The sequence below is a fragment of the Neoarius graeffei genome, chromosome 12 (assembly GCF_027579695.1).
Source record: "Neoarius graeffei isolate fNeoGra1 chromosome 12, fNeoGra1.pri, whole genome shotgun sequence".
NCBI lineage: Eukaryota > Metazoa > Chordata > Actinopteri > Siluriformes > Ariidae > Neoarius > Neoarius graeffei.
The window spans coordinates 74,755,539-74,779,062 of record NC_083580.1 but is presented as its reverse complement, the minus strand read 5'-3'; the positions used below and the strand labels follow the sequence as shown (position 1 = coordinate 74,779,062).

Below are 23,524 nucleotides of genomic sequence, written 5' to 3'. Positions count from 1 at the left end.
GTACCCCGCCTCTTGCCCATAGTCAGCTGGGATAGGCTCCAGCTTGCCTGCGACCCTGTAGAACAGGATAAGTGGCTACAGATAATGGATGGATTGAAAGATATTGGATTTGTTTTTGGAGTTCAAATCGACAAGTTCAGACTTATGTAAAATACCCAGCCACTGGGATTGCACAAGCCATTAATTAAGTACTTAGTGCCAGTGCCAAGCCCGGACAGACTGGGGAGAGTTGTATTAGGAAGGGCATCTGGTGTGTAAGCCTATGCCAAATCAAATATGCAAATCATGATGTAGCAACCTCTAACGGGAGCTGCTAAAAAAAGAAGAAGAAGAAAGAAAAAGTAGATGAGGCTACAAAGCAACTAAATGTCCTGTAAAGGAAGGCATGTAAATGAAGATACAGTGGTATGAAAAAGTTTGGGCACCCCTGGTCAAAATTGCTGTTACTGTGAACAGTTAAGCAAGTTGAAGATGAAATGATCTCCAAAAGGCATAAAGTTAAAGATAACTCATTCCCTTTATATTTTAAGCAAAAACAATTTTTTATTTTCATCTTTTACATTTTCAAAATGACAAAAAAGGAAAAGGGCCCGAAGCAAAAGTTTGGGCACCCTGCATGGCTAGTACCTAGTAACACCCCCTTTGGCAAGTATCACAGCTTGTAAACACTTTTTGTAGCCAGCTAATAATCTTTCAGGTCTTACCTGGGGGATTTTCACACATTTGTCCTTGCAAAAGGCTTCCAGTTCTACAAGTTTCTTGGGCTGTCTTGCATGCACTGCTCTTTTGAGATCTATCCACAGATTTTCAATGATGTTTAGGCCAGGGGACTGTGAGGGCCATGGCAAAACGTTCAGCTTGTGCCTCTTGAGGTATTCCATTGTAGATTTTGAGGTGTATTTTGGATCATTGTCTTATTGTAGGACCCATTCTCTTTTTAACTTCAACTTTTTTACAGATGGCGTGATGTTTGCTTCCAGAATTTGCTGGTATTTATTCGAATCCATGCTTCCCTTGACCAATGAAATGTGCCCTGTGCCACTGGCTGCAACACAACCCCAAAGCATGATCGATCCACACCCATGCTTCAGAGTTGGAGAGGTGTTCTTTTCCTGGAATTTGGCACCCTTTTTTCTCAAAACATACCTTTGCATATTGTGGCCAAAAAGTTCTATTTTGATTTCATCAGTCCACAAGACTTGTTTCCAAAATGCATCAGGCTTATTTAGATGTTCATTTGCAAACTTCAGACGCTGAATTTTGTGGCTAGGATGCAGGAATGGTTTTCTTCTGATGACTCTTCCATGAAGGTCATATTTGTTCAGGTGTCGCTGCATAGTAGAACAGTGCACCACCACTCCAGGGTCTGCTAAGTCTTTCTGAAGGTCTTTTGCAGTCAAACGGGGGGGGGGGTATTTGCCTTTCTAGCAATCCAACGAGCAGTTCTTTCAGAAAGTTTTCTTCATCTTCCAGACCTCACCTTGATCTCCACTGTTTCTGTTAACTGCCATTTGTTAATAACATTACGATCTGAGGAAACAGCTACCTGCAAACACTTTGCTATGTTCTTATAGCCTTCTCCTGCTTTGTGAGCATCAAGTATTTTATTATTCAGAATGCGACGGAGTTGCTTAGAGGAGCCCATGGCTGTTGATTTTAGGGACAAGTTTGAGGAGTCAGAGAATTTATACAGCTTTGAAATCTGCATCATCTGACCTTTCCTAACGAAGAATTTGAACAAGCCACAGCTCAATAAGCTAATTAAGGTCTGGAATCTTGGTAAAAGTTACCTGAGAACTCAAATGTATTGGGGTGCCCAAACTTTCGCCTGGTGTTCCTTTTCTTTTTTCACTCTCCAATTGTACAAAACAAAAATAATACACAAATCTTGCAGAAAACGCTGAAAAGAAATGTCTCGTCTTTACCTTTATGCCTTTTGGTGATCAGTTCATCTTCTGCTCACTTATTCACAGTAACAGACATTTTCAGTAAGGGTGCCCAAACTTTTGCATGCCACCGTATGTCATGTCAACTGTGACAAAGAAGCTGAGTATAATTGAGCAGATTTACCTGTGTCAGATTGTCGATTCCTATTTTGCAGCCAGCATGACAAGGAGAGCGAAACTCCACACCGTCAGAACCACACACAGGGTTGAAGGCCTCATCAGAGCAGGAACATATCAAACTGCAATTTTGGTACTTGGTGAAGCTGCACACATAGAGTAAGAAGTAATAATTTAAGGATAGTGTGTATAATAGGAATTGTAAAAGGAAAAAAAAGGAAAAATCTACACATTCGTTGTTTAAATTTGCGATCATGCTTTTCCAAATGTCATTAAAATGATCATATAATTACATTACAGACATTTACGGTAGCAGACGCTCTTATCCAGAGCAACATGCAATGAGTGCAAAACTCAGGTACAAGAAGTGCTGAACTACTAGATAAGAAAGTTCTAGCACCAAATGTACAAGTGATGAATCGCACTAAGTGTAATATTCTGCTGAAGTCACAACAATCAGTCAAGGAAAACAAGCAAACAATACAAATGAGCAGACAAAGCACAGCTAATTTGTACAACATGCCTTTGACTAATTGGGCAACTCTGCTGTAGATTTGTTCTGTTCAACTTGCACTTATAAACATGAATCCGTGGCTCTTTACATGGTTTATTAGATGATGTCATTGGGCCTGTGGGAATGCAGGCAGCCAAATATTTAAACATTAATTAAATCACAGAGACAAAACAAGGTCAGAACAAGCAACTGTGATTCCTTTTCACGCAAGAGTTAACCAAATGCATGGTCTGTTTCTTTCACTTCTTTCTCATGGCATACTTATCGAGGCACTTCAAAAATAAAATTCATTACTGTACCTTTGGGAACATCAGATTGTCAGTGGGACAGTGCCATCCAAGGTACTTATTTGTACCCTTGATATATTGCTTGGGAACATAAGTACCTTTATGGCCCTTAAAAGGTACACATAGTTACCCCGGGGCCCAATAATGAGCCCTAGAGGGTATATTTAAATAATATTGGCTGGCGTTGAGTGGTATATCAGATATATTCCATTCAGCTAGCATGATACTGAACGAGTCGAAGACGAGTAGCTGAATGGAATATATCTGATATACCATGAAAAAAGCCAGCCAATATTATTATTATTATTATTATACATACACATTCCTTTCGGGTGTTCAACGCGTCTTTCTCTTTCAAAATTCTCTCAAAATCTTCCATATTTAACGGCGCAAACCTGGTGGCCATGTTTGTTTACAAATTGTCCCAGTCGCTCACTAGCGTGGAAGTTTTATGTCTCCGGCGTGTGACGTCATGTTGTCTTAACAACCATGCAATATCGTAAACCATATTCAACGCTCATTCTCCATTAGGTAGAGTGGTGTAATAAATGTAAGATAAGCGATATGCTAACAATATTGCAAGCTATCAAACCAAATGAATGAAACCTGCTAGAAGGGAACAGAACACATGTTTTTATTTCATCGAAAAAGTTTCCTGCATGTATTATAATAATAATGTAGATTGTACCTTGGGGGACAGAAACAGACTCCTACTGTACCCCTATTTCTGACAGTGTCAGAAAATCAAAATTCTTCACGTTTTATGTTTGCATCACTACTTCTCCTTAAAATGAGACAAACTGGACATAAAATATTACCTTTCACTGTTGGCAGGGTTTATCCCAGCAATGTTTTGCGTTGGACAACCAAGGAAGAGGAGGGGCAAGGCGAAGACGATAGACAACAGCACAGCACTACTGCACAAGATTGCCGAGGCCTTAACAGACAGATTGTATCTGCGTAGGATCGTGCCTCCTGCCATGATGCCCAATATGGCTGATGGAATGTTCAAACCACCTGAGGGAACACAGATGCTTTACTAACCTAATAACTGCTCTTCCAAGAAGAAATGTCTATATTTCACTTTGTGAAAACATCAGCCCATAGTAGCCTACAGTTCAGTTATACTTTACAGTGGTGTTTGAAAGTTTGTGATATGTAATATTGTAATTATTATAGATATGTAGATTATAGATGTATAATATTACTCATAGATATGTAATATTGGATCATTTTCCTCAATAAATAAATAAATAAACCAAGTATAATATTTTTGTCTCATTTGTTTAACTGGGTTCTCTTTATCTACTTTTAGGACTTGTGTGAAAATCTGATGATGTTTTAGGTCATATTTATGCAGAAATATAGAACATTCTAAAGGGTTCGCAAACTTTCAAGCACCACTAAAGGTTTACAAATGAGTAAACATTTAGCTCTCTTTTGCAAGATTAAAGTTTTCATTTGAGATGTGAATCTTGGATTGAGTTTGTGAGCTGGGATGTATGCCAAACATCTGTGTTCCATTGAAATTACTACATGTTTCAGTAACTGTGGGTCGTAAAAGAGAGCAACTGGACTTGCTTGAAGATTCTTGAAGACGTTTCACCTCTCATCCGAAAGCCTTCTTCAGTTCTGTCTGACTAGTAGGGAGTATCAGGTATTTATCCTCTCATGGATGAAAAGCTCATCTAAGGTGTCGTTAAGTCATCCTGTTGGTGTGGGTCACTGGGGGCTGGATGTGAATGGCCTCGAGAGTCGTTAGGGTGATCAATGGATTGACTCATAAAAACATGACTCATGACTCATAAAAAATGCAATTTGAAAGAATAAAAACAAGTGCAACCCATTGTAACCCATTGTTAAGTCAAATCACATTGCATCCAGGTTAGAACACCAGCTAATATCAATAAAACCTTTTTTAAAAAATGATCTTACCAATCATAATGTTAGAAAAGGCAGCTGTTTGCGTGAACTGTCTCTCAATGTATTTAGGCATGAATGTGGCCAGTCCAGCAACCATAGCTGATAGATTCACCTGGGCCAGCACCACAAAAAGGTAAATGGGGTTCCTCATGGTTCTCAGCATGATGTTTGGAAATTCTGTGAAAGAAAACCAAAAATATTCACCTTAACAACTTTCCATTCCTATGTTCTGCCATTGAATTTGACACAAACTCAAACATGTTAGTGTCACCACACAAGATGGACACATGCAAACTTCTAATACTCCCAAAATGTCATTGTTGAAATTCCAGAGTAATTTGACATGATATAACTTTTATAATTTCACGTTTAAAAATGACGGAGATTACCAATAAAAATAGGTTATGAAACTCTCTGCATAAAAGCAGTAGTAGTCTGAGTATCAGATCAATGACTAGAATGTTTTACTCCCCTTCAAAAATCAGAACTAATTTCATCAATTTCCTCACCAAAATCTTCAACTTACTAGATCTAGATCTCTTACATACTAGATCCCTGACCTACACGATTCTTCATACAGATACTACCAGAAGCAGTTGAACCCCTTCTAAAAATAATCAATTCTTCCCTTAGAACAGGCTATGTATTTAATTAAATCCTTTAAACTAGCAGTTATCACACCTCTGATTAAAATACCTGACCCTGACCTCTGTCAGCTGTCCAACTATAGGCCAATATCAAACCTCCCTTTTATCTCCAAGATCCTAGAAAAGTCTGTGACACAGCAGTTATGCTCATACCTACATAGGAATAGCATTCATAAAATGTATCAGTGAGGATTTAGACTTCATCATAGCACAGAGGCAACACTGGTTAAAGTAGTAAATGACCTACTACTCCCCTCTGACCAGGGTTGTATCTCCTTGCTTGTGTTGCTTGACCTTAGTGTAGCTTTTGACACCATTGATCATACTATTCTCCTTGATAGAATGGAAAATGTCATTGGAGTTAAAGGAATGGCCCTCTCCTGGCTCAGGTCTCATTTAATCAAGTCTTATATAAAACTGCTCATTATCAGTTTGTAGATATAAATGGTGACTTCTCTACAGATACTAAGGTAAAGTTAGGTGTTCCACATGGTTCTGTCTTAGGCCCACTGCTTTTTTCTTTATATATGCTACCTCTAGTTAATATTATTCATAAGCATGGTATTAGCTTCCACTGTTATGCTGTTGACACACAGTTACATGTTTCAGCAAAGCCAGATGAGAGACACCAGAGTAATAAAGCTGAGAAATGTGTAAGGGATATGAGGCATTGGATGCTTGTTAACTTCCTTCTGCTTAATTCTGACAAGACAGAAGTACTTGTATTAGGACCACATGGAGTGAGAGCCCAACAGGATTTTTTTTTTTTTTTGAGAGTCTTTACTGGAACCAGAAGATATGACCACATCACCCTATCTTATCCACACTGCATTGGCCCCAATCAAATTTCCATTGATTATAAAATACTAGTACTGTATAAAGCAGATATAAATGGTATAAAGCATTGAATGATTTTGTGCCACAGTACCCAAGCAAACTTCTGGTCTTTTATGACCCACCACACCTACTTGGATGAAAAGGTGTAGGCTATTTGTTGGTACCTCAAATAGTGAAGGCTATAGCAAGGGGCAGAGCCTTTTCTTACAAAACCCCACAGTGGTAGAACAGCCTTCCAGGTAGTGTTTGGGACTCAGACACAGTCTCAGTGTTTAAGTTTAGGCTGAAAATATATTTATTTCGTTAAGCTTTTTGTTAATAGCTTTTTATTAGGCAAAGGAGTAGATCTGGAGGGTTCCCAAGCATAGTGTTTTGGTAAACTGGGATGTTTGGATGCTGTTGCCCCCCAAATTTTCATGCATTCACTCAGGTTTGTTGAAGGTGGAGTGGCTACTGCTTTATGTCCCAGGGCTCCCTTATGTCTCTGTTACCTTCTGGCTCTCCCTTTTAGTTATGCTGTCATAGTTAGTCTCCCTGGAGTCCTGGTTTTCACTCAGCGTACAATGTACACTGTTTATAACCATTACGTGACAATGAGTATCTCTCTCTCTCTCTCTCTCTCTCTCTCTGTGCTGAGCTACAAATGCCACTCCTGGGATACCATTGATGCTGACCTCTCCTGCTCTCCAGATCTGCCTGATCCATCCTGATGCCCTACTTCTAGCTGGAGTTCTCATTGCTTTGCTCCTGTGTAGGATGGCCCCATATGGGCAGCCTAAAAATACACTTAGAAAATGGCTTTGGACAATTAATATAAACAGTTTTGCTATGATGACTTAGGACTATAAGTGCCATGATAGCTTGAGGACTGCAGTTGTTGTGAACAGTTTTGCACTAAAGTCTCCGTCAATGAACAGTTGATAACTTCAACAAAATAGACTTCATGTTAAAACTATAATAATTTCCTGGTTACACTGTTGCAATTTTTGTCCATATAGCACACACTTATGAAAGTGACATTACGAAACTCACATTGATAACATTACCCGGATAGCTATCTCTCTCTCTCTCTGCTGAGCTACAAATGCCACTCCTGGGATACCATTGATGCTGACCTCTCCTGCTCTCCAGATCTGCCTGATCCATCCTGATGCCCTACTTCTAGCTCTAGTCCGACAACACAACAACCTACAAACTATGTGAACGTGCGATTAATTTGGGATGTAAGTTATTCATCTCTTATACTCTCTTCAAAACACTGTGTCACTACACGACACAGAAAAAATAGTTCATGCTTTCATTACCTCCAGGTTGGATTATCGTAATGCCTTACTGTGTGGATGTTCCAATAAGCGCATAAACAAGCTCCAGTTAGTTCAAAATGCAGCAGCAAGAGTCCTTACTAGAACTAGAAAATATGACCACATTACCCCTGTCTTATCCACACTGCATTGGCTCCCAGTCAAATTTTGTATTGATTATAAAATACTACTATTGACCTTCAAAGCACTGAATGGTCTCACACCACAGTACCTGAGTGAACTTCTGGTCCTCTATGACCCGCCACGCCTACTTAGATCAAAAGGTGCAGGCTATCTGCTGATACCTCATATAGTGAAGGCTACATCAGGGGGTGGAGCCTTTTCTTACAAAGCCCCACAGTTATGGAACAGCCTTCCAAGTAGTGTTCGGGAATCAGACACAGTCTCAGTGTTTAAGTCTAGGCTGAAAACATATCTGTTTAGTCAAGCTTTTTGTTAATGGTGTTTATGAGGTAAAGGAGGAGATCTGGAGGGTCCTCAGACATAGCGTGTTTTGGTAAACAGGGATGTATGGATGCTGTCAGTCCCCCACTCACTTGCTCACTCGAGTTTGTTGATGGTGTACTGGCTGGCTGCTTTATGTCCCGGGGCTCCCTCATGCCTGTGTTACCTTCTGGCTCTCTCCTTTTAGTTATGCTGTCATAGTTAGTTTTGCTGGAGTCCCTGCTTGTACTCAGCGCAAAATGTATACTGTTCCTACTTATTCAAGTGATATTGGGCATACCTAACAACCTGTGTTTTCTGGGGTGGCCAGGGGGGACCGTGGCCACCCCAGGGCATGCCTTGGCCCTGCCCTGGACACATTTATAAAACTGATATGTCCCACGAAATGTTAGTTCCGCCCGCTGGATTTTTGTTCCGCCTATTTGGTTTCTGCGGGGATGCATATTACCGTAGCACATAAACATTTCGCGCATTCAAGCAGCAGGTGGTATCAGATAGTCATGCTCTAGTCCGACAACACAACAACCTACGAACTATGTGAACGTGCGATTAATTTGGGATGTAAGTTATTCATCTCTTATACTCTCTTCAAGTTTTCTCACTTTGTAGACATACAGTTACAATTCTGTCCTCAGACAATTCAGAGTTTCCAGAAATCTCCACTTTGCCCGGAGTTTTCGAAAGTATCCGTTTTCAGTGACTGAAACCTTCGTTTACATGTAAATGCAACCGTATAGATAAATATGCGTCTTTATAGCTATCCGGCTACAGTGGGATTTGTGCTGTGTGCACACATAGATAGATACTAGATAGATAGAAAGCAAAACGTCAGTGGTTTTTGACTATACGACTCAAAAGAGAAAATTACGTCGGCAAGTTAGCTGTCTGTGAATCACTTTGCTCACTCTAACCGCAGAATACAACTTTTAAAGTTAATGTTTGTCTGTTACATGAAAATATAGAGATGTTGTGTGTTACTGGTGGGAGTACACATTGATTAATAATTGTCACACTCATACATACACAACACTCATGCATTCTCTCAACACACACTCTCCCCCTACCCCTCTCATGCACCACATTTCTATATTTACATGTAACACACTCACTCATACACAACACTTATGCACTCTCTTAACACACTGTCTATCTCACTCTCACACACTCTCACACACTCACACAATTTGTGCACTACATTTCTATATTTACATGTAACATTCATACACTCTCAACACAGACACAACTCATGCACGAAATTTTTATATTTAAATGTAACACTCATGCACTGTCTTAACACTCTCTCTCTTTCTCTCACTCATATATGAACACATACTTCAATCTCTTAACACACACTATGTCTTTCTCTCACTCACTATAAGATACAACTCATGCACTCTCAACACACACCCTCTCTTACACACACACACCCCTCACACACACCCCTCAATACATTTCTATATTTACATGTAACACACTCACTGGTATACACAACACTCGTGCACTCTCAACACACACACACACACACCACTCATGCACTCTGAACACACACTCACCCCCACACCACCTATGCACTACATTTCTATATTCACATATAACACACACAACACTCATGCACTCTGAACATACACTCTCTCTCTCACACACACAACTTATGCACTTCATTTTTGTATTTACATGTAACATACACTACCGTTCAAAAGTTTGGGGTCACTTTGAAATGTCCTTATTTTTGAAAGAAAAGCACTGTTCTTTTCAATGAAGATCACTTTAAACTAATCAGAAATCCACTCTATACATTGCTAATGTGGTAAATGACTATTCTAGCTGCAAATGTCTGGTTTTTGGTGCAATATCTCCATAGGTGTATAGAGGCCCATTTCCAGCAACTCTCACTCCAGTGTTCTAATGGTACAATGTGTTTGCTCATTGCCTCAGAAGGCTAATGGATGATTAGAAAACCCTTGTACAATCATGTTAGCACAGCTGAAAACAGTTGAGCTCTTTAGAGAAGCTATAAAACTGACCTTCCTTTGAGCAGATTGAGTTTCTGGAGCATCACATTTGTGGGGTCGATTAAATGCTCAAAATGGCCAGAAAAATGTCTCGACTATATTTTCTATTCATTTTACAACTTATGGTGGTAAATAAAAGTGTGACTTTTCATGGAAAACACAAAATTATCTGGGTGACCCCAAACTTTTGAACGGTAGTGTACAAGTATTTTCCTTTTCCTGAGCAAAGCACTCTTTATTCAAGCCTGACTAATATCCTTACTACTTCCCAGGTGCCTGGGACAGGTGATCTTTTAGTTTTTACTTTTGCATTTTAGTAGTGATCGTTAAAATCCTGATGCTTAACTAGAGTAAACAAGTTGGATGGTTTCTTTGTTTTGCAGATGCTTTATGTTACATAAATAAATTAATACATTAATTTCTGACCTCTTGGCTCACATGGGTTTTGTTCATGGGTTTTGCACCAGATATGCCACCAGATACATCAGAATACAGGAAATCAAATCTACAGTAGCTAATTCAAAATTTCACGGGGGAGGACCCCCGGAACCCCCCACCCCTTTATTTAGTCACAGCATGGCCACCCCTTGTATATCCTTGGCCCCCCTTTGGCCACCCCATGTAAAAAATCCTGGCTACGCCACTGCCCCCATCCAATCTGTCCCCCTGAGTTACATGTCAATCCTGAGATCGAGGTGCTGACCTCTTCTGCTCCTCGGACCTGCCTGATCCATCCTGATGCCCTATGTCTGGTTGGAGTCTCATCACATCGCTCCTGTAGAGGACGGCCCCATATGGACAGTTGAACGTCACACTTGGAAGACACTCTGGACACTTACAGTAATGCTTTTGTGGCTGAGGACTACAGTTGGCTTGCTAACTTTGGGACTGCAGTTGTCATGAACAGTTTTGCACTCAAGTTTCCATTAATGAAGAGTTATAACCTCAACGAAACTGACTTCATGTTAAAACTGTTAATGTTATAGTCATGTTGTTTGTTGTTGTCCAGGTGAGGATTGGTTCCCTTTTGGGTCTGGTTCCTCTCGAGGTTTCTTCTTCGTGTCTTCTGGGGGAGTTTTTCCTTGCCACCGTAGCCACAGACTTGCTCATTGGGGATAGATTAGGGATAAAATTGGCTCATTTCTTGGGTCATTCAGATTCTGTAAAGCTGCTTTGGGACAATGTCTGTCTATTGTTAAAAGTGCTATTGAGGTATTTCACCTGACGTCACAGGGTCACGTGACGCCCCGGTATCCGCCATTTTGAACGTCAAGCTACATACTAACGCTGCAGACAGAGAGGGAGAACCAGCTTGAAAAAAAACGTGTTACAGACACCTAGAATAGATTAATTTGTCAGTAAGCACTCTATAAATAACCATGGTGTTTGCTTGTTGTGCTGTGGCTTGCCACAACAGACAGGGACAGCGTGCAGGACGCTCCTTTTACTGGTTTCTAGTGATGGGAATTTCGGCTCTTTTTCGGGAGCCGGCTCTTTTGGCTCTTCTTACTATAAGGAGCCGGCTCTTTCGGCTCCCAAACGGCTCCTGAGATTTTATTTTTGATTTAATTGCTGCAATTAACTAGTTAATTAATTACATTATTATTTATATTTTATCAATAGGATGTTTGCCATTTTATTTTTTAGTTTTTGTAGCCATTGTAAAGCTTTGTAAAGTATAGCAGTGTAACAATGTTCTAGCTATAGAAATAAAACTTACTTACCAATTAATAAATTATTTTCTCACAAACATAATGCAAAACTGTGTTATATTACCAATATAAAATACACAGCTGATTTTCCCCTCCTCAGGTGCCTCACAGACTCCTCTCCCCTGCGCTCCACAGCTTTAAGCATTACACCAATTTTCGTATTTTCGCAGCTGTGAATGACATCAACCCCCCCAACCAAAAAAAGTAGGCGTACACCATGCTATTTTTTTTCCTTTGAATGGTAATAGACAACACAAAGATGCAATCGGACAGCAACTTTTTTTGTGAAAGTCTCTCTCTCTCTCTCTCTGAGGCACCTAAGGACAAAAAACTAATTCGGCTCCCCAACTCGGCTCCCACCGAAGAGCCGGCTCCCGTCGTTCACTTCAAAGAGCCGGCTCTTTGAACCGTATCGTTCGCGACCGACACATCACTACCGGTTTCCTACTGACCCAGACAAGAGGGCCAAATGGATTGCAGCTGTGAAGAGACAGGATTGGGAGCCAACAGAGTACTCCAGACTTTGCAGTGATCATTTCATTTCAGGTTAGTTTATCAGTTAACTCAATTTTGATAAAATATATAGCAAACAGTAAATGGGTCAGTGTTTGTTAACCCATCTGAGCAGTGAAACAAGGCAGTGTTAATTTGTCTAGGGTTGCATGTAGCAGACATCAGACATAAAATGCAATAACAGAGGCTAGAAAGAAACGGGACACAGAAATAAATAAACAGGGCTCCATACCAAGGCTGGGTACAGTGTTTGTGATAAAAGACAGATCCAATTTAACACGAATCACAGCTTACTTTCTTGTTAAAATGTGCAAAGGTCTCCACCATCTCATACCGCCTTGCACTGAAGGACTTAAGCGTGCCGTCCAAAATGGCTGCGTCACGTGACTTGGTCACGTGGGTGAAATACCTCAATACAAACAAACTTGACTTGACTTATGAAAGCAAGTTATTTATAATCACGCTCTCTGTCAATGCCTAAATAAAGATGGGTTCCCTTTCGAGTCTGGTTCCTCTCAAGGTTTCTTCCTCATGCCATCTCAAGGAGTTTTTTTCTTGCTACTGTCACCTCAGGCTTGCTCATTTGGCATAAATTCATATAGTTTAAAATTTATATTTTTCTGTAAAGCTGCTCTGCAACAATGTCTATTGTTAAAACCACTACACACATCAAATTGACTTAATTTGACTAGTCTATGATCCTGGAAGTAAGTAGAATACTAGGTAAGAAACATTACACATAAAAGGAGTGAGAAATACAAAATTATAAGTTCACTGTTGGAAATGGGGGCATGTTTGAAAGCTTTCACTAGATGCTTCAGTGATAGAAACATTCATTCATTATCTCTAGCCGCTTTATCCTTCTACAGGGTCGCAGGCAAGCTGGAGCCTATCCCAGCTGACTACGGGCGAAAGGCGGGGTACACCCTGGACAAGTCGCCAGGTCATCACAGGGCTGACATATAGACACAGACAACCATTCACACTCACATTCACACCTACGGTCAATTTAGAGTCACCAGTTAACCTAACCTGCATGTCTTTGGACTGTGGGGGAAACCGGAGCACCCGGAGGAAACCCACGCGGACACGGGGAGAACATGCAAACTCCACACAGAAAGGCCCTCGCCGGCCCCGGGGCTCGAACCCAGGACCTTCTTGCTGTGAGGCGACAGCGCTAACCACTACACCACCGTGCCGCCATGATAGAAACAGTGGTAATAAATTATGAATAACTTACTTTTGAGGTTAGTTTTTGTATTTCTAAACTGTGCCATTATTAGCATGATGTATAATAATATTTAGGTCACTTTTACTGGTGGGTATGGAATAAAAAAATTGTTTTTTACTCTTTATAATAACTGCAGTAATGAAGTAAACATTCTTATCTTAACCCATGTGTGCTGCTATCTTTAATCAAGTGCAATTTAAGTGTTATATGTTGACATTTTAACCTTCTTTGCCAGTAAGATGACTTTCTTAACCTAACTACTTACTTTTGAGGAACTGAAGGAGTGAGAGGTCATGTGTAGTGTCTGATTCAACTTCCTGCTTTTCTTTTAGCTTTTCTGTTTGCGACTCTTTAGAAGACTCCACAGTTTCCTGGAAAGATAAGCAAATTAATTACTAACCCCATTTCCCAAAAAGTTGGGATATTTACCAAAATGCAACAAAAACAAAAATCTGTGATTTGTTCATTCATGTGGACCTTTATTTAACTGACAAAAGTACAAAAAAAAACCACATTTTGAATAGTTTTACTGACCAACTTAATTGTATTTTGTAAATATAAACAAAGTTAAAATTTGAGGCCTGAAAATGTTAATGCTGACACCTTTCTTTCTGTTTTAGCCAGCATTAATTTTTTCAGCAGTTTGTGCTACAGTAGCTCTTCTGTCGGATTGGACCATATGGGCTAGCCTTCGTGCCCCATGCGAATCAATGAGCCTTCGACACCCATGACCCCGTCGCCGGTTCACCAGTTGTCCTTCTCATCTCATCTCATTATCTCTAGCCGCTTTATCCTTCTACAGGGTCGCAGGCAAGCTGGAGCCCATCCCAGCTGACTACGGGCGAAAGGCGGGGTACACCCTGGACAAGTCGCCAGGTCAACCATTCACATTCACGGTCAATTTAGAGTCACCAGTTAACCTAACCTGCATGTCTTTGGACTGTGGGGGAAACCGGAGCACCCGGAGGAAACCCACGCGGACACGGGGAGAACATGCAAACTCCGCACAGAAAGGCCCTCGCCGGCCATGGGGCTCGAACCCAGGACCTTCTTGCTGTGAGGCGACAGCGCTAACCACTACACCACCGTGCCACCCCCAGTTGTCCTTCTTTGAATCAATTTTGGTAGGTACTAACCACCATACCAGGAACACCCCACAAGATGTGCCATTTTGGAGATGCTCAGACCCAGTCATCTAGCCATCACAATCTGGCCCTTATCAAAGTCGCTCAGATCCTTACACTTGCCATTTTTTCTGCTTCCAACACATCAACTTCAAGAACCGACTGTTGTATGCTATAATAGGCAATTGAGACTTGATAACATAAAGTCCTCCAGTGTACAGTTTAGAGCCTTGTTTTTGAGAGGTTTTAACTTTGTTTAACTGTGTTTGAGGTAATATAGCAAAATTTAGTACTAGACACTTGTACTAATGCATTGTAAAAGGGTAAGATTTTTTTTCCTTCTTTTTTTGTCAGCCTTTGAATGGTGATAGAGATATTTGTTTGGCTTGCTTGCAGTTGGTTTTGGCCAGTTTGCTTGGCTAATTCCAGTTAAATCCTTGAACCTTATCTTCACTTGCACATCTGCTCTCTGTTTTCATAAGCCTTTCCTAATCAGTAATGTAAGACTTCATCACCTGTTGACATTACCCTATAACACGCATTACGTTATGTTACATTACAGGCATTTAGCAGACGCTCTTATAGTAGGATCTTGACATACCTGCACCATTGGGCAGCCCAGGAAACAGTTGGAGGTTAGGTGCCTTGCTCAAGGGCACTTCAGCCATTCCTGCTGGTCCAGAGAATTGAACTAATGACCTCTTGGTCCCAAAGCTGCTTCTCTAACCATTTGAGTGGCTCTTCCACATGTCATCTGGTGGTGCGCCATTGACCCTGTTGGGTTCATCTGCCACATTGCACCGAAAAGCGCCCTGCTATCAGCACCTTTTTGGTGATGTAATATTTAACCCATAGCTGGAACCCAGGCAGGTGATGCCACCCCAGGTCAGAGCGGACCTGGGAGCAATGGTGATTAAGGGGTAACTCCACTTTCCCCAATATTCAAGTCCTCCCAGACCTGAGACTCACTACCGGTTGCAGTTTAAAGTGATATCCAGGACTATATGTACCCAGTCATACCCAGGACTATAGCAATATCTAGCCATTAGACAATGGCTTCCCCCATGCAAACAACTCGCATCCTTAAATCACATCTTCCAATAATTTAGCTCCACCACACTCTTGAATGTGGACATATAATCATGTTTGTCTTTCACTAAACTGAGGAACATCTCTGAACACCTGTGTCTGCATCAGTGACCGTTGCTCCCAGATCAATCCATGAGGCAGAATCTCTTTAGCAGCAGAGGACTTATATTTCATAATTTCTTCAGTACAGATAAATCAAACCCTATCGCATGGGAAAACATTTATTTCACAGGTATTTCTGATGTACAGACATTTTCAACTCCATAATCCTGCTTTACCTCTCATAACATTTATTATACATCTTATGATGTTCATCCTCTGCTGGCAAAGAGGACCATGACTTCGGGTGAAGTCATGACTGGTGCAAGAATTTGTTTAAAGTGAGGGGGAGTTGCGCCATGTCATCGGCCTCACTCTCTCGTCCCTGTCTGCCTGGGTCCAGTGGCAAGATGAAGTCAAGACAGCTGGAGACAGACCAGGATGCAGTGGGTGACCACGTCACCTTCCATGCCTTGACGTGCTCTGGGCACCCCATGGTGCCTAGCTGGTTAACACCTTTCAGCCCATTGAACCAATAGCTGGTTTCCTCTGCACAGTCCGCAAAGTCCAGGCTTCACATGCTTGGTAGGCAAGTCCTAACTGACTGAGGGTTTCAGACCCATCGGCTACCCTCACCTGGTTTTGCGGGCCTGTCGAAGCCGTTTGCCAGGGTGTGGCCGCTGTCGCATGCTAACAGCTTCTTGGAGCCACAGGTGAGAGCTGGGCGACAGTGGGAACCAAAGACGGATAAGCCGTCCTGAAAGTACGTGACATGCCCACCCGGCCAGAGGTACTATCCCTCCTGCCACACCCCATACACCCGTATACATCTTATAATAATATCATAGACACGCTGTCTGCACTTACACTTTGTTTTTTTTTTCCCACTTTGCCTTCATTCCTGTTGTTATCCCATAACTTCCTTGTGTCCTGTATTTCAGATATAAACATGCTATTGTGTGAATTTTTTTTTCATTATGTGGAATAGCTGAGATTCTGTGCTAGTGAATATAAAATCCACTGGGCTTTTTCAATAAGAAGGATTAACAGGAAACCACAGTTGGGCAATTAAGCAAGGCTTTTATTTAAATGAATCATTACCAAGTTTGCATCTGACTGAATATCACACTAACCTCCCATGGAATGAAAGAGGCAGATAAGGAGAAGAAAACATGGAATGCTTATGTGTACTGAAACTTATTTTCAGATTATTATAGTTACTGATGATTAAATTCCAATTTATGGCATAGTTAAAACAAACAGAGTCTTGAAGCATTGAAATACGCAAGAACATTCTCTCTTGTCTCCTTTTCTGTATATCCATCTGTTTCATTGCATGGGAATTTAGCCTGAAATTCAGTCATGCATTCTGTCGAGAAAGAGTTGGCAAACCCAATGTTTGCACAGCCAGCTATTTCTCAGATTTCCTTTTACACTTTCACTTCTGAGGTGAGTGTATTTAAACCAGCAAGGCTTATATAACAGATCTGTCACTCCACCTCAAATATTTGGACGTCATTACCAACAGCCAAGACAAAAGCCAATGTAATGACCTGCAATTAGTGCAACGAAACTAATGATTTATGGGTCATTAGGTCTCTGGCATCTTCATAACAAGCCTGGGATCCACTACACCATTGTCCACTGTCATACAGTATGCAACTTGCAAAATTCCTACATAGCCAGTTTTGTCGTTTTTGTCTTCTCAAAATGATTATACTACACATGCTGCATGCAACGATGAGGAAAAAGCTGGATTAACTGAAAAGAGCATGTGAGTGATATCGCAGACATACCTCTGTTATTATGCTTCTGGGGAAAAATAGGTACGGCAGGGAGGTAAGGAAGAGCAAGGTACCAGCTAGAAGGAAACCCAGCCACCAAGCTCCAACCCAACGGGGATCCTTTCTTTCTAAGACAATTTCCGCTAAACACAGACAAGTAATCATTTGCATATTTAATCAATGTATCAAGATAAGCAGTAACAATGCAAAAACAATGTATGGTTGATGAGCAGCTTCCAGAGGTTCTTGAGCTAGAACTTATCATTATGCTGACATTTTGTTGTATTTAAGTTCTTATTATTACTGTATTTCTTAAAAAGAAATGTTTTTGCTAGAAGTTAATTTGTTGCGTACCTCATTATGTTAGCTACTGGAATTGATGCTAATCTAACCTGGCATTAGCAAAGAAACCAGGCTATGTTTTTTTCTTGGAAATTTATCTCCATAAAAAGACAAATATATGCTATTTCAATATTCAATATTAATAATAAAGTAAAGTACAAATTTGCCAAAATAATACTTAAAGGGATCCTCCAGAGGATTTATTCTCAAACTTATTTTAAGTAAAAGTAGTCGCAGATTTAAAAAATCAAACTTTCATTTTCAGAGACCAAACGGTGTTTAAGAAAAATGAATTTTCTTTAAAATGTCAGATGGGCTTGCTGCAGTGATGACATATGCAATGATGTCATGTAGTGGTCGCTTGGAGAAACTCAGCTGTTTATATTCTCTGCTTACATCGTAGTTTTGCTAGTTTTACAAGTATTTTTACCGAATTTATCAGTTTTTAAATAAATAAAAATGGCACAATGATGCTAAAAAGAAAGCACAAGCTGGAACTAGACTGCATTTCCACAGAGAAAATGTAAAGTGTGCTTTCTCAGCTGTAGCAGAGGGTCACCGACAGAAACTGGATCAGACACGAGACCTCATGCTGCAAAATCTTTTTTTTTTTTTTTTTAATATTTTTTGGGCTTTTTTTTCACCTTTATTATTGGATAGGACAGTGTAGAGACAGGAAATGAGCAGGAGAGAGAGACGGGGAGGGACCGGGAAACGACCCCGGGCCGGAACCGAACCTGGGTCGCCCGGATCCATGGCACGGCGCCCTATCCACCTGAGCCACAACGCCCCCGCAAAATCTTTTTTACATGATCTACAGAAAGAGAGAGAGAGAGTGTGTGTGTGTGTGTGTGTGTAGCTGCACGCTCTAAAATCTGGATTCAAAATGGCTCAACTCGCAGCGCAACATGATACTTCAAAAATGAAAGTTTGATTTTTGAAATCAGCAACTACTTTTACTTAAAATAAGTTTGAGACTAAATCCGCTGGAAGATCCCTTTAAGAATTTATTTTCCACCCATGCACATACTTGTACTTTAATTCCAATACGCAAGGTCAGTGTGGTGCGGCTTTATTTGATTTTATGCGAATAAAGTTATAAGATAAGCAATGAACAGAACACAGATCATAACCTCTGTAATGTCTGAGACTTTGTTTGTGTATACACAGGTCCATAAACCTTTCAGGTCTACCCTCAGTTCAGTATTCTTAAATCTTAGTCATCTTTTTCTTATAATCTTTAAATGTGTCATCAAATAAGCACTGAATGAGCTGGTTTCCTAATGCCCTTTGTTCGTTGTTCTGCCTTGCCCATTTTTATTGAAGCTTTACGAAATTGCTTTAGAGATAACATGAATGTGGAAGTGTTTGCTCTGATCAGGGTATCTTCCTGATGTGGGGTTGATAATGCTAAAAGTAAAGGGGAGGAGGAGTCTCCACTAAATGAGAAGATCTGTCCCTCACCAGGAGACATCGTGTTGAAGTCAACATAGAACCGGAGCAGGATGGACCCCAACAAGTAACCCAATGCTGGTCCAATCACAGTTAATGCAAACAATATTCCTGTAAGAGCAACGGAGAGCAGTGCTATAACTCATGAGCTGATAACGTTGTACCAATACAGAACCCAGTGCATGCAGAGTTGATTTCTCTTACCAAGATAGAATGGCGAATTATTCTTGTTTGCATAGTCATCTATGTAGGAAATGCCAAAGGGTTGGATAGGAACGGCGCCAATTCCTAGCAGCAACTGGCCCAAGAGTAGTATGGGAAACACTGCATTGTTGGCAGGACTCTGGGTTTCTTGACATGTCTGGTTGGAAGATGCTGCCTGGTGATTGGTCACTGCTTGACAAAGACCTGAGACATGCTTTGTGGTGTCTGCCAAAGAAAAAACACATTTAGAGATTGTGTTATTATGATAGCGCCATAATGCACCGATTGTACTGAGGATAATAGAGTATGATTCAAGTCATGCATACTTACCGCCAGTGTCATCTGTGTAGTGATATTTTCCACTGATAAAGTGTGGCAATGCAATCAGAAATGATGCCATACTTGCTATGATCGCTCCAATCCCAATACACTTGGGCCTGTGGACTCGGCTTCCAAAGTAGCTCACAAACACGATAAGAACTGTGTTTCCCACCTGGAGGCAAAACCATGGAAGTACTGTATGACTCATTGTTGTACAGTACAATCAGACTGAACACAATAGTATGGTTGTTTCTGGCTACAGAATACACAATGCAGTTGGCTGATTCTGTCTGATATACTATTCGACTGATATACTTTATCTTGAAAAGTAAATTGCTCGGTGATATTAAGAGCTCAAGAAGGTCAATACCATTGTTTGCATTATTTTCCCATTCTCAAAAACGGGAAATTCCAAAATAGAGTACTTTGCTGCAATGTGTACTTTGGCAGTTCTGATAGAGCAAGCGCAAACAATTGACCTTTTCTTTTTCCTAACCATGTCCAGATTGGTTCAAGTTGCCAAGAAGGATATAGCAACTCATAGCAACTCTTTACAACAATACTGAGCAGAAAAGCATCTCAGCCTGTAACAGCAGAAGACCACATTGGGTTCCACACTGGAGGAAAAAAAACAAAAAACAACCACCCAAACAATAAAGAGCTGGCAACTCTTAGCGGTGGATCAAAATCCGACCGTTTAACACAAAGCCAAAGTCGTAACAAGGGTTGTTACACGGTTGTTGCTAAAACCCATGACACAGAACGGAATGTGACATATCACTCGAGCAGTGACCTCCCCTTGATACGGGACGGGACACCTACCTTATTGTCCGTAATGGGATATAATTTGTTAATTAATAAATAATTAGTTGAAAATTTCTTGTGTTGACTTGTCATTTCTTGTATTTCAGTTGTACTAAATGTAAACAGTGGTATCATCCATCATGTGAAGGACTGGGGCATAAAACCCAGGATGAAATTAACAAAGCAAAGAATTTAAAATGTATCAAATGTCAGCGCAAACATGGAAGACCAAAAAAGAAATAAATATTAACACATACATACCAATTTGTTTGTTATTTCTTTCTTTTCTTTTCTTTCTTTTGAGCAATAATATGTCCACGACAATTATTCCGGTCCGTGACGGGACTGGGAGGTGACCGTGAGCGATATGTCACGTCACGTCACGTCCCATGTCACAGGTTTTAGTAATCATTTTGTTACACAGCTGATCTCACTGTCGAAACAGTATTCAATATTTCATGGAACAGATTTGGAATTAATTTGCGCCAACAGCGCTGGTGCAAATTGTTACTCTCACTCAGGATCTTTCTACTTTATTATTCTTATTATTCTTATTCTTGTAACATTTTTTAAGGTGTATTTCTCCTCCAGTTTTCAACCAGTCATCACCAAATTTCACATGAAGAATACCTCAGGGCTGAATTGAGTTGCTATGACTTTTGGTGCTGATCTGGATCACTAATCCAGAATGATCCACAAAAAACAGGAATTTTTTTTCAATCACTTATAACTCTGTCAATTTTCATGATTTTTTTCAATCAGTTTTTTTTACTTTGTTCAGGGCAGCAAGGTGCAACTTTTCCTCGCTAAGCGTCATTCTCTATCTCTTACCGTTCCGAATCTATAGGGTACAGTGGCCAGACATCCCGGTTTGTAACAGCTAGCACAAATGACTGTGACTTTAGTCACAGTCTTTATCTAGTTAGTCTTACTGTATCTAGAGGATGCTTCTTGAAAATGCATGTGAAATTTGTGAAACTTGTGAAAAGAAACATGGACATATGGGAAATCAACACTATGATGCTTCAGGAGAAATCCTGATATTTGGGGTTTTAAAAAAAATACAATTCAAGGAAACCAGTCAGGACTACGAGAGAATCTTAACGATCAGATATTCATCCTTAATGAAAAGTTTGTATTAATTCTAATCTTCTTTTCCCCATAGACAGCAAGGCCACCAATGATTACATTTTAGGCAAAGCCTATCCCTCTCCAAGCTTGATCAATGGACAATTTAGAATAGACAGTTAGCCTAATTGCATGTCTTTGGAGGAAACCCACACAGACACTGGAAGAACATGCAAACTCCACACAGAAAAGACCCTCATCAGCCATGAGGTTTGAACCCAGAACCTTCTTGCTGTGAGGCGACAGTGCTAACCACTGCATCACCATGCTATCCCTTAGCTCTAATAGGTGTCATTAATTCATTAATCATTAGTAAACAGTTTTTTAGCTCATTCGGCTGTAGGCTGTATACGATCACGTGCTGTCCATCATCCGTCGTCACCTGTCCACAATTTACAAAAATCGCTACTCCTCCTACAGGAGTGATCAGATTTCAATCAAACTCACATACAATGTTCCCCATGTGGGTGTGCATAAAAGTTCTCAAGATGGTGGTGCCACCTGTCATATTTACAATTTTATAGGCGTCTGAAATTTTTGGGTGACTCGTCACATTAAACACTACTCTTCATAAACTGCTGGGACGTTTTCACTGAAACTCACCCAGAAGACTCTAAAGACATATTCCAATAAGAATTGTTCACCAGGTGGCACCAGCTACCATGGATGAGGCTACAGAAGAGTCACGTGCAATTTCACAAAAATCGCTACTCCTACAGGAGTGATCAGATTTTGATCAAACTCATGTGGAATGTTCCCCAAGTTGGTGTGGATAAAATTTGTCAAGATGATGGCACCACCGGGGCGGCACGGTGGTGTAGTGGTTAGCGCTGTCGCCTCACAGCAGGAAGGTCCTGGGTTCGAGCCCCGGGGCCGGCGAGGGCCTTCCTGTGTGGAGTTTGCATGTTCTCCCCATGTCCGCGTGGGTTTCCTCTGGGTGCTCCGGTTTCCCCCACAGTCCAAAGACATGCAGGTTAGGTTAAGTGGTGACTCTAAATTGAGCGTAGGTGTGAATGTGAGTGTGAATGGTTGTCTGTGTCTATGTGTCAGCCCTGTGATGACCTGGCGACTTGTCCAGGGTGTACCCCGCCTTTCGCCCGTAGTCAGCTGGGATAGGCTCCAGCTTGCCTGCAACCCTGTAGAAGGATAAAGCGGCTAGAGATAATGAGATGAGATGAGATGGCACCACCTGTCATATTTAACATTTTATGGCCATTTGAAAGTTTGGGGTGTCTCGAACAGTGACCAAATGCTACTGTTTGTAAACTGTGAGGACATTTTCACTGAAACTCACCCAAAAGACTCCAAAGACATATTCCAACAAGAATTGTTCACCAGGTGGCGCCACCTACCATGGATGCGGCTACACAGGGGTCATATGCAATTTCACAAAAATCGCTACTCCTCCCACAGGATTGATCAGATTTCAAGCCCAGTATGAGCTACAGCCTCAGTGAGGCTTTTTTTTTTTTTGTTATAGTCAGGATTGTGCTAGATCCTGGGAACACTGGACATGAGCTGGGAATGCACACTGAATGAGATGCCAGTCCATCGCAGGGCACCAAATACAGTACATTCATTCACACACTCATACACAACTAGGGGACATTTAGAGTCAAGGACAATGAACAATGATGAGAAGTTGCTTCATCTGAGAGCTATCACCACATACAGTGTGTAATCTGTGCAGAATAAGCCTGACATTTTGTACAGTACTAAGTACAGTACAGTA

General features: G+C 40.9%; 1 protein-coding gene across 4 annotated transcripts in view; it reads right to left on the bottom strand.

The window, feature by feature from the left end:
* slco2b1 (solute carrier organic anion transporter family, member 2B1) overlaps window positions 1–23,524 on the bottom strand; it is an 87,629-nt gene that overhangs the window by 42,551 nt on the left and 21,554 nt on the right. For all 4 annotated transcript variants that reach the window (XM_060936409.1, XM_060936410.1, XM_060936412.1 and 1 more), the window contains exons 4-11: window positions 19,870–20,032; window positions 19,540–19,764; window positions 19,348–19,446; window positions 17,554–17,684; window positions 13,771–13,876; window positions 4,800–4,964; window positions 3,683–3,881; window positions 2,071–2,209 (exon numbers count right to left, since the gene is read on the bottom strand). In XM_060936409.1, the coding sequence (XP_060792392.1) occupies window positions 2,071–2,209; window positions 3,683–3,881; window positions 4,800–4,964; window positions 13,771–13,876; window positions 17,554–17,684; window positions 19,348–19,446; window positions 19,540–19,764; window positions 19,870–20,032 (1,227 nt within the window). The remainder of the gene's footprint in view (window positions 1–2,070; window positions 2,210–3,682; window positions 3,882–4,799; window positions 4,965–13,770; window positions 13,877–17,553; window positions 17,685–19,347; window positions 19,447–19,539; window positions 19,765–19,869; window positions 20,033–23,524) is intronic.